Below are 12,363 nucleotides of genomic sequence, written 5' to 3'. Positions count from 1 at the left end.
AATGATGGTACAATCAAATTGTAATCGCTAGCCAGTGTATTTATGGGTGGCATGTTTGGGTAAACAGAAGGAGAGGACATTTGTTTGGTTTGTTCTCCTTCACAACTTAGGCCTGTTTATTAGGCCACATAGCATTACCTTGGTGGGATTTTAATCTTTAATGTATGAAAAACAAACAAACATACAGTGGTCTTTAATGCACTAAAGGTGAACTTTTAATTCAGCAAACAAAGTTCACTATAATGTAAATTAATTAATGTGATGTGTTTAAAAAAATATCTTGAGTACAAATGAATCTAAGTCCGGTCTAGTCTACGTTATTAGGTTCAAAAAGTCGACTCTAAATATTGATGCAGTACCTGTTGAATTCTGTACAGATTTGTTGATTTCATTCTTGTACATAATCGCTTGCAGTGAAACATTTTTGTGCACTCAACCTTGGATTTATTCTCAAATCCTGTTATGTCCTTTGAATTTTAGAATATGAAAATAAATTGACTCTTGATGATTAAAACACCCTTTCCGGTTGCTTTTTTTTTTTTTTTTTTTAAGCAGGAACGCTTCATTCGAATTTATTGTGAACCAGGGTGACTAGTTGTGAGCAGTGAAGGTCTCTGGTTTTAAAGCAAACGTGTTTTAGACATAGGTTTTAGATCATTTTGCAGCTTTTAATACAAGTGGAACACATCATTTAATAAATTCATTTGACATTCACACCAGTTACACATAAGATCCTTCTAAACACACAGTGGTACAATGCAGCTCAGACCTATGGCTCAGACACACAAAGTTCAGAAAGACATTAAATCGTTTTTACATTTTAGACACGTGAACAGGTAGCTACATCTTTCCTCACTCGGATTTATTTGGCATGGCCGTGAACGCACCTTTAGGTCTCGTCGCATGTGTGCAAGTTGGATTCACAGCTTAAAGTGGGCTAAACTTTGAAGAATGTAAGTTGCACTACCCTTTAATTGTACCCGAGTCACTGTTGGTTGGTAACTGTGCGAGTTTTTATTATTATTTTATTCACAACTTGTTTTAAACCATTAATTAGCGGGAACCCAGCTGTGTGCTAGTCAAACTGGCTAACAGCTAATGTTTTGCTAAAAGACGCCATCTTTGTTTGCGTCCCGTGAAATCCATTGCTCTTTTTCAGGTAAAACCTATGGGTAAAACACAATTAATGTGACATGAAGTGTTTGACTTTATTGTGGGTTTAACCAAAGTCCTTCTTAGGCAATATAGAATGTCTCTGGTTTAACTTATTTGAAGGCGTCACTTCCTATTACTAATTAACAAGTTATAATATGAAACTGTTAAGATCCAGTGGAGATTAATAATAACCTCAGTTCAACTTCGTAGTACGTTTAGTTGTCAATTTGAGATGGGAGGGGTAAATGTAAGCAACAGTGTGTGCTGTTGGTAATCAGGCAGCAATGGCTACTGTGATTCATAAGAGAAAAAGTGAGTCATATCATGAATTAATGGTGGTAATAATAATGATACATTTTATTTACAAATAGTCCCTGTGATTTGTTGTAATATAAGCACGGTGCACTTATTTTAGATTCCCACAGACTGGAGCATGTTTGTACAGCATATGCAGTGATTTCCTGTCTATCGTATCAGATCATAGAAAATGTCCTGAAAAATCATCAATCGTCTCTATGAATTTGTATGAACCCTGAGCGGCCTAGGGTGAATTAGCCCTACATATGTATTGCACTAAACCTCTTCAGTGCTTAATACTGTCCGTCACCCTACAAATGCTAAGACTTTTCATATGTTTAAGCCTAAAACACCTAAGAAAAAAAACAAACAAGCTGGAGTCTGTAAAATCTGAAGCAGCAAGCGTACAAAGCGATGAGTGTTTACCTGCAGGGCAGCCTCTCATGCCAGACCAGATTTGATTTGCCAACCATTTACTACCAACTGTCTGATGCTCTGAACAGCATGCACGTCCCTCAACACATAACATACACCTGATGTTTTTTTATCCTTTCCTTTTTCTGTGGCGTCTTGGCGTCTGCTCCCCATGCATCCACTTGGCCACGTGCCTAGAGGATAAGACGGCAATTATTTCCTCACAGTGATGGTTCTGTTAGATTACATAAATCCATATCTAATACACACAATACGGTATCAGGACACTAGAAAATACTCAGTGTTCTTCATGTCACATAATCCTCGCAAACATGTCTTACAACAGCAACTGGGATGTTGCAGTCAGTTGATATCTGAACCTCCTCTGGTCAGTGGTACCTGCAATTCATCAATACAGTCATGCTGCTTCAGGGGACTGAGGCGATGAAAGAATAACATAATCCTCACCAAGACAGAGATGTGTAAAGTTGTCCCACAAAAAATTAAGAGGTTTAGACAAAGAAACAGAGATTGAATGTGAGTGTGTAGCATGCGTGGATTTGAAGTCTTCATTTATCCTTCAGTGCTGGTGGCAGCAGATGGTTTCTGCACTGCTCTCAGTCCCACTGCTAACACCTCTCCCTCAGCTCGGGGAATAACAGGATTGGTTAAAATGAACACGACTGACCTTTTAATTAACTACACAGACCATTGTGGCTGTGTTTTAATCACAGAAAGAGTATTCTCTGTCCTTGGCTCTAGTTTGAGAATAATACTGAGAGAAGAAACTCTCAGTGGCCTCAGAGGGGTTTTAATATTTTTGTTATCTGTTTCTTTAACAAATACATATGATAGATATCAAACTGACAGCATTTACTGTAGCTGTTCAGTGCTGGAGTCAATACTTTGAGGCGAGGAATGGAAGTAAATGCCACATTTAATTAGCTTCCCAAAAATATTAAGCAGCAGGCTGTAAACCTTACAATTAATGAGAATAATAAGTTTTGATTTAACTTAGAGCTGTCGATGCTACATGTGTAAATAAACTCTCCTAATGTCAAAAGCAGAAGCAAAAACTAACTTGGTAGTAACAATAAAACTATCTCAGTGAAATACAAAACCGTCAGACAGCACGAATCAGGAGTAATATAATGACAAGTAGCCTGCATAGCCATTGAGGACAAGAGGAAGCTACTTTAAGTGGTCTCTTTGGCTTTCAGTGGCGTACAGACTGCGATGCAGTGTGTAGTAGAAGTGTGGAAGGCAGCCAGTGTGAGAGCTGGTATCAGGAGCAGCTGAATAAAGTCGACTTTGTGCTGTTTCCATGCGTTTGTACTGTAGTACTGAATGGTGGCATCAGCGAGCACACAAAACAAAACAAGACAACAACAAAAAAACCCAGGGGGGAAAAAAACATGTCAGTCACAGCCCAACTTAAAACAAGCCAAACTTTGGTATAGTATTTGATTCAGGCGAGATTTCAACAATAAGGCTTTCCTTTATAAGGCAGGTACAGTTTGGTCACATAAAAACAGAGTAAGTGAAAATTAGAGCAGTAGGGTGGTATATATGATGTGATTTAATAGCATCATATGCATCATATCCCTCTCTCACTGTCACATCATTTTCAAATTATTGCTACTTTAAATGAATATTAATGGCTCTGCTTATCCATTTATTTTTTTGAGGGGAGGTGTGTGTGTGTGTGGGGGGGGGGTCAAGGGGTCAAGGGGTCAAATAAATCCTTCATATTCTTATATGTTTGCCCTGAGATGAATGCAGGTGCAGGTGAAGTCCAGCCGGTTTCATGATCTCGGTGCACACCTCTTCCTCTGAGAAGCTGCCGTTACGTGGCTTCAGTCCACCATCTAGTGGTAAACGCGCCTGAGCCCGTAGCAGCGCATCACACCACCACCACCACCGTCTCTAATGAACACCGTGCCGCTGCAGACCTGTTGCATGATCCACCTCCTTTTCACCCGAACTCATTTCATCTCACTTCCCGAATCCCTCCTCCTTCCTCACCAAGTTTTGAAGACCAAAAACAACAAACAACAACCTCCAATTCAGTGCGCAAAAAAAAGAAAAGAAAAAGTGAGTCATATCGCGGCAGGCTGCGAGTGAAGATGATTGGGATTGTTTCCATGCCTTGCTCCGTGTCCCCATGGCTGTTTACGTTCATGTGATCCACACTCCTCCTGGCGCCCAGCCACTCCGCGGTATTTATAGCATTACAGCGGCAATCATCACCCAAGGAGTCCTCGCGAAACCATCCTCAAACCGCTAAACTTGGGGGACTGAGTGAGAGAGAGAGAGGGGCTTCAGGATCCACCTGATCGCGGGGCTCTCTGACGATGAAGGAGCGCGCGTCACCTCGAGGTAAAAGCTGTCAAATTCATTAATCATTTCATTAGTTAATTGATATTGTCGCTTCCTGTCGCGGGGGCTGCATTAGTCCCCTCTTTCCTCCAGTGATCATTTTTAGCATCTTAATCATCTATCTCTACTTGTTGTCACTGCTGCTGCTGCGTGTGTGTGCTCTCTGTCTCCTTTATTCACCTGCTTGTGCATCATCCACTTAACTCCAGAAGAATGAAGAAAAACAGCATCCTAATTAGCAATACCTGTTAACAGGCTACTTAATGTATTACTAGAAGACTACCGAGCTGCAGCTGACCTGCACAAACGATAGGAAGAGGGGGCTGCCTGTTGTTCCACTGAGTCTACAGTGGTTGCACTAATTAAAGCGAAGGAGGTCACAGCCAGGAGATGGAGAAAGGAGGAATTAGAATATATCAAATAAAATAGCATAAAGTGTTTTAACTTTAATGAATGATAGAGATAAGGTGGACGCTTCCTGCTGCAGTAGGCTTATTGATGCTCTTATCTGTAAGGCAACCTTATCAACGGTGGCTTTCGTGATTCATTTCATTTTTGTTTAAATAAGTAACCAAGATGTCACAGATCCACCCCTGCATATCATCCCAGTTTGTTGCTGCTGCCGCTTTTTCAATGTGTGCCTGTTGATACAAGTGCCTTGACATTTAATTTTCCCCACACATCCGGCTTCTAATACAGGGTATCACATCTTTTGAACTTGCACGGCTGTGCTAAAAAAAAAAATCAGAGGCAGCCCGCCCATCAGCAGCATAAAGCTGCGATCAAACCACCCGTGTAAATGTGTGCGCTGACCTTGTACCCTCTCCAGGCTTTCAGACAGGCGCTGTTCTGCGTTTGAGGGCAGAGCTCAACTCAGACTGTGTCCAGTTCATGTCTGAGGAGCCCCGCCGCTGATGAGTGAGTCACTGTGCCTTTGCTTTAGCTCTCCCACACTCAGTCTTCTTCCTTTTCGGCTCCAGCTCAGTGGAAACAGCCTTGTTTTGTCTGTCTCTCACAGACTCGCCTGAAACTTGCGGTTTGCCAGCCTTGCCACCTCATCTCCTCCCCCCGTATTTATCTGTCTCAGTTACATGTACATGCTTAACTGGACATCGGCAGCAGCAGCAAATAGGTCTGACTCCTTTGTTATGTCAGGTTCAGTATTCTGGAAACAAAGCATGTGACTGAATAGAGATATGAAAAAAAAAACCTCTCCCAGTGTCTCCTTATCACTTTTACTAGAACCAGCTTTCAGTGCAATGTCTTATTCCGCCCACCAGTACGATGACATATTATTGACGTACTATTTCTGTATGGCTGCTGGTTCAAAGCTTTTGTTCATCTAATCATGCACTGCTGGTATCAAAGATCTTTTTCGATGAGAGGATCATTTAGACAAATGGTGGATCTCGCTCTGAATTCAAGCTGCAAGTGTTTTGTATTGTTCTGTCAGTATACAGTATGTGCTACATTTTTCTCATGCACATTCCCTTGCCATGGTCTGTGAAGCTGCACAACCCAAACATGAAATCACTAACGTGTTCACCATGATGGTGCTTGTACGCTGATGTTTAGCAGGAACATGTAACAGGAAAGTCATGGATTCACCATTTTTCAGTGGTGAATTCAACCTCTGTGGAGCATGAATGTTTGTGTGCAGTTTCGTGGTAATTCATCCAATAGTTGTTGAGACATTGACAAAAGTCAGGGGAATATGTGATTATGATACATCCTCTGCAGAACTTGAATGTCTGCACCAGGTTCATGGGAACCGATCCAAAACTGTGGACCCACTTACAGTGTAACTTAAAAATCCAGAGGAAAAATCAGAATCAGAACGTATTTGTCATTGCACAACAGCACAACGGGATTAAAAGCTAAACCTTAAAGTGCAACCACACGTAGAAACAAGACAGACAATAAACATAAATAAAATGCATTGATGACTAGCAGGGTAAAATATGAGAGTATAGTATGTATAAAAATATAGAAATATAAAAAGTGAATAAATAAGAGATATGTATATTGAATATAGCCATAGGCTGACAGTTCATATTTGCATTCAGTAAAAGATAGCATGTGAAATGTTTTCTTTGCAGTGTTTCAGAAATTGTTTTTTTGCTACCTTTCACTCAACTCATTGTTTTGTCTTTCCTTTTTTCTCACTTGTAGCATTATGCTGAAACCACCGACGTCTGACCTCTGTAGAGATGCTCACCAGTTCAGACCAGTCCCTCTCCCGCTCCCTCACGCCCAACCTCCACTCTCCATCCAGCTGTGGACCAGCAAGAGAAACACATGTCCAGTCTTCTCTGTCCCTCCCTGAGCCGGAGGCCTGGAGGAAGCCCAGCCCGGCTGCCCGCCACGGCCTCGCTCAGGGAGCTCGCTCCTGCTCTCTGCAGGTCCCACATGCCGTCCCCGAATACCAGGGCCTGCCCCCTCGAGCAGCCAGCTTTGATGTGCCTTACTGTCGGGAAGAGGGCTCGTCCGATCAGGGTTCGGGGTCTCTAAGCCCCCACTGTATGCTGCGACGGCGTGGGGGACTCGTGGAGCAGAAGGATATCATCATGGCTCACCAGGCGCATAAAATCCAGAGCACGCCGCAGGCCCGCAGGAAGGAGTGGGAGTAAGTATAAAAGAGATTCAGAGGCAAAGGATTCCTTTTAAATTGTACGTGTAAAGATGATAAATCTCCATGGAGGAGGATGAAAGCACCAGGGTAAAAGAAGGCATATGCTCTAATGCGTGTGCAGTATGACATTTCAACCTGTTGAACCTATTTGGTGGATCTTTCATCCAAAAGCACATTTGCGGTCAAGCCACAAATGTCATTTTTGAAAAATTTGTATCGATTTTTAATATTTCCAGGCTTTTTTTCAGGCCAGACACTTTAAAGGACAATTCCAGGCAAATTCAACCTGGGGCTTTTAGTTTCCTAATATTTTAGGTCTAAAAGAAGGAATCTGAAGAATTCCTTTTAATTGCTCCTGTTTTGCAGTAGTTCTGTCTGTCCCTGCATCGCCACAGGAGCAATGAATGGGAGCGGACTGATCTTACACTGTTTAGGCTGTTTACATCCCACAAAACCATTTTTTTCCCACAGGCGACATCAAATGGTTATTCAAACATGCGGACATGTTTGTAAACGGAGCTGTAATACAAAGTCTTGCGTGAAACTTAGCGAGACTTTGTATAACAGCTCCGTTTACAAACATGTCCACTTGCTTGAAGTAAACAAACCCCTTGGTGTATGTTTGAATCGCCATCTGACGCTGTCTGTGGAAAAAAAAAAGGGGGATGTAAACAGCCTAAACAGCGTAAGATCGGTCCGTCCCATTATACGCTGCCGTGACGATACAAGGACAGACAGACATACTGCAAAACATGAGCAATTAAATAGAAAATCTTCAGAATCATTCTTTTAGACCTAAAATATTAGGAAACTATAGCACCAGGTTGAATTTGGCCGAAATTGTCCTTTAACATGTCGTAGTATAAAAAGCCAACCCTAACGCTAACATTAAAGATGGCTCTGTTCCATGTAACTGTCTCCAAATGTAAGCCTTAGGAGTGAGCAGCCATGTATAGCACCTGAGCTGTTGAAATGGAAATAGACCGAAGCCAACGCTGATCTTTACCTGCTAAGATGTGTCAAGCCCTCTGTTGTGAAAACAGCCTGTAGACATGTTGTATACTGTAGTCATAATGAGCAGATACTGATGACATTATGGCGCTTTTCCACTACACTTTCACGGAACGGCACGTGTCGGCTCGGCACGGCACGGCTCGGTAAAGGTGCTTTTCCACTACAGCTGAGTTCTTCTAGTACCTTCTCAGCGGGGGCGGGGGCGGCACGGGGGTGATCATGGAGGCGATCACGGAGGCGATCATGGGGCCGCATTGTCCGTCTCTCTTTTTTCGATCCTCTCGTCAGCTCCAAACTCACCCGTCTGCACCTCGTTAACAGATCACAGTGTGGTTTTACACACAGCATTATTTCACCCGGGTGAAGGAATAACAACAGTCTTGATACAGATCAGTGGTCGCTGTTGCTGCTCTGTTTTTGAAATTTCCGGGTTTGATTCTCATGTCGGACGTAGCGCTCGCACTCTTCCAGTGACGACGCTCTGCCCAATCAGTGGAAGGCAGTCGGCTGTCACGTTTTAGTATTGTTCGGCTTGCTTGGAACCAGGGCCGAGGAGGTACTAAAAATAGTACCTAGTACCAGGTACTAGGGCTAGTGGAAAAGCAAAGAAAGCGTGCCGTGCCGTGCTGTGCCGTGCCGTGCCGTGCTGCGCTAGTGGAAAAGCACCATTACATTACTGTTTTACTTAAAGAGGAGCTATGCAGGATTTTTACCTTAAAGGGATACGCCAACATTTTTTTTTTCGTGTCTTGCCTCACTCCCAAGTCCATGACAAGCAGATAGACACCATCCTTTCGACTGTGCGTGCAGTAACAAGGGAGATAGAGCCCGTATCGCCCGTAATTAGCTTAGCTCAAACGCTGGAAGTGTATAGGTAGTGTTACCCCTTGGACGCACTGCACGCGGAAGCTGGGCGCGCGCACTGCGCGCGGCTTCTCGGGCGCTTGGGTGGTCGCACTGGGAGCATACTTCTCCTCCTCTCTCCCGCCGGTCAGACATTGACTGCAGTCGTTCATACTCGTATTCACTCGGTTTTCCACACACACGTCATTTTAAACATGTGTCTGTGTGTCTCATGTGCAGACGTAACGGTCAAATATGTATAGATGGACAAGCAACAACTTAATTAATCATCATTTAATTATTTTATTTTGAAAATTGACCGGATTCTCTCGCCTTTTCTGTGCTCGACTTCCTGTCTGGTACGACCACGTCTGTCCAGCTTGACAGACGGCGCTCTCGGCGCGCGCGGCTCGCGTGAAAAATAGAAATGAACCGAACTGAAGCGCTACAGGCGCGCGCACTGCACTCCACGGTGCGAGATGTGCGGCCAGGCAGACCTGTTAACATGTGCGCCGAACTGAAACTCCCTCCGCTCCAGGGCGCTGCGCTTCGGTTCCGCGTCTAGTGCGTCCAAGCTGTTAGCCTGCCTCCACCTAAAGTCATCAGTAGGGGTGTAACGGTACACAAAAGTCACGGTTCGGTACGTACCTCGGTTCAGGGGTCACGGTTCGGTACGGTTTCGGTACAACAGACACTAATTTAATGTAAAACTAAAATCTGTCTTGTGTTACAAAAGTAAAAAAAAAAAAAAAAGAATATAAAATAAGTGCATTTGGAGTGTTATAATGCCATTCATTAATTCTAGAGGGGAAAAAAAACTTGCACTTGTCAACTGGCAACTATTATTCGAATTATTAAATTATTATTATTAAAAAAACAAAACAATAAACTAACATCAATGTTGGTTTACACTGTTAAATTAGACTAGATGCCAGTTACTTAGGTGATGTTCTTCTCCTGTCTGTGTTCATAAAACAGAGGCATCTACACGCACATCCCAAAAAAACTGAAGACTAGGTGCTGGACCAAGACACAGGTAAGGAAAAAAGGAGACCGCTCACTAGTTAAAAGCTCCCGTGACAGTTTAATGTCACTCACACGTTCAGGCGTCAGCCCTTCATCAGACAATGTGTAGGCTACATGTGTGCGGTCTCCTTTTTTCCTTTGACTGTGTTCATGTCAAGAGGTTTAAAAGCAGCGGGATAAGTTGTTACACACAACTTGTCTTCTTCCTTGCACCAGTGATTGACATATCGGGTTGAACATGCGCTACGTGTTTGATGCGTTTCTAGCGACGCACCGCGCATCCGTGAAACATCGTCGACGGACTTTGTCCGGTCGACCAGTCGCAACGCTTTACAGTCTATGGTCGCAAGCCGTCGCAGCCGCCGTTGTGTTTCACTGAGAAGCCACGGTGACATAAATGAAGCAGGGAGCTCTCTCTCCTCTAACTTCACACTCTTGTCACTTCTCTTCTTCGTCTGTCATGACAGTTGCAGGCAGCTTCGAGGCTCATTACCGCCACCTAGATTGGAGTGAGGACTCGACTTTTTTTTTTTTTTCTTCTAATATTCACTCAGACGTATTCGTCGTGTGACTGTGTGCACCGAACCGTGACCCCGTACCGTGACGGCACGGGACGAATACATATACCGTTACACCCCTAGAGAAACTCTTCAGCAACTCTAAACGGAAACCGGCGGGCCGATCTTCGTCTCAGAGCTGACAAAACTCTCCGGTAAGACATCTTGAGCGGTCAAATGCCGGTAACGGGACGAGATCGGTCAAAACGGAGGGTTCAAGCAAGGACGGTTTATTTTGGTTCAAGCTAGCTACATCGAGGGTAGGTTAGCTTCCTATTTCAAAGTAAAAGCACAAATTCTATCGTCATGGTTTTCTGTATGTAAAGGGCAACGGGTGTTTTATTTCGTGAAAGTAACCGGAAGTGCGTTGGTCACAACGGCTAGCTTGAGTAGCGCCGAATTCGTCTGAACAAAATTGTAAACAGCTGGTATTTAGACAAATTAACGACACACTGCTGATCTAAACGGCTACTTTCTCACCTAAAAATGTTTGAAATGTTGATAAAGTGATATATTTACAGAGTTTAGAGCTAAAATGAAATCAGCTTCTGACTGCTGATTTCGGCTTGGGTAGGAGGCAGGCTAACACTACCTATACACTTCCAGCATTTGAGCGAAGCTAATTATGGGCGATACGGGCTCTATCTCCCTTGCACAGTCGAAAGGATGGTGTCTATCTGCTTGTCATGGACACGGGAGTGAGGCAAGACACGAAAAAAAATGTTGGCGTATCCCTTTTACTACAGTATGCTACATTTTTACCATAATTAAACAGCTTTGGAGTAATTGTGATGGTTAAATAAATTACTTGTAACTTGTTATGGGGAGAATGGAGGCTCTCTGCCTTACACTAGCGCTGATATTGCAAGGTTGGTTTTCAGCTAAGAGACAAGCTGAAAACCAACCTTGCAATATCAGCGCCCCCGACCCGGTGTCCCAGCTCTTGTCTCGGCGGCACTGCCACACAAACGCACTGTAACCCGTAATATCTTGTTTATTTATTTTTTTGGCTTTTTCATGCCTTTATTTGACAGTACAGTCGAGAGAGACAGGAAATGGGGAGGCAAAGAGAGGGCGAATGACACGCAGGAAAGGGCCGTCCGATGCACCACTCGGCGCCCCAGTAATATCTTGTTTATGACAGATAAGACTAGACTACACAAATATACACATCGTAACACGTATATAATAAATAAGGTTATCCACTGCTCCATGGATTGCTTTTTCGCCTGTCTCCTTGAAACCAATGCACATGGCCGGGAGGAGGGTTAGCAAAACAGTGGAAAAGGGACCCAACTTGCATAGCTCCCCTTTAAACCTTTTCTGACCAATGTGAAAATGGATAAAATGAGACGTCTTTCACAATGATGAATCTACGGGAATCTGGCAGTTCCCTTCAGTTTTATAGTGCGGTTTGGCATCTTTCAAGTTTTTTTTCCTTTGGTTTTACAAACACAACTTTATTGTGTCAGTTTGCACTCGTCTCATTGGTCTCATGTCCAGACTCAGCCATAGTGTTTGTCACTTAAAAAATCTGTTAAAGCAGAGGGTAACAGCAAATAGGTGTTGACAGTGGAGCATTTATAGGTAAAGAGACTGATATTTCCATCAGTAGTTGGTGGAGACCAAAACAGAGCCAAAAGAAGCGTCAATAAGATTTTTGTAAATTAACCTTTTTTTTTTTACAACATTGTCTGTATTCTTAAATATATAGTGCGTAACTTCTATCGCCCCCTAGAGGATTTCTGCGTTATTACAACGATACGGCCAGCACCTCAATATGGCGTATGGCCCGGTGTAACACGCCCCTCCCCTCCCCACCGCTACCGTTTGTCACTCTCTTCGCCAACAGACCTTCTGCCGAACGGGAAGGCTTTTTCTTTTTTAGTAGGATCCACTTCTGAACCTCTTGGTCGCTTCTTCGGGTTCTCCGCCATGTTGCTTCCAGCAGCGCTCTCCTCCCCCCTCCCTTTTCGTTGTCTGGTAAAACCGATGCTACGTTCCAGGCAGGCTGTTGAAACCGTAAGTTATGGCTTCAAGTCACGA

General features: G+C 43.5%; 1 protein-coding gene across 1 annotated transcript in view; it reads left to right on the top strand.

Annotated features, from left to right (window-relative positions):
• The first annotated feature begins 4,051 nt into the window (after positions 1-4,051).
• cacna1eb (calcium channel, voltage-dependent, R type, alpha 1E subunit b) overlaps positions 4,052-12,363 on the top strand; it is a 57,702-nt gene continuing 49,390 nt past the window's right edge. Inside the window, exons 1-2 of the mRNA XM_085805561.1 lie at positions 4,052-4,245; positions 6,418-6,871. Coding sequence (XP_085661687.1) covers positions 6,456-6,871 — 416 coding nt within the window. The 5' untranslated portion in view covers positions 4,052-4,245; positions 6,418-6,455. The remainder of the gene's footprint in view (positions 4,246-6,417; positions 6,872-12,363) is intronic.

The sequence above is a fragment of the Trachurus japonicus genome, chromosome 17, assembly GCF_045865225.1.
Source record: "Trachurus japonicus isolate A0001 chromosome 17, Traja_1.0".
In the NCBI taxonomy this organism is placed as follows: domain Eukaryota; kingdom Metazoa; phylum Chordata; class Actinopteri; order Carangiformes; family Carangidae; genus Trachurus; species Trachurus japonicus.
Note: the sequence above shows the minus strand (reverse complement) of the source record. Positions and strands in the feature narration are given on the sequence as shown.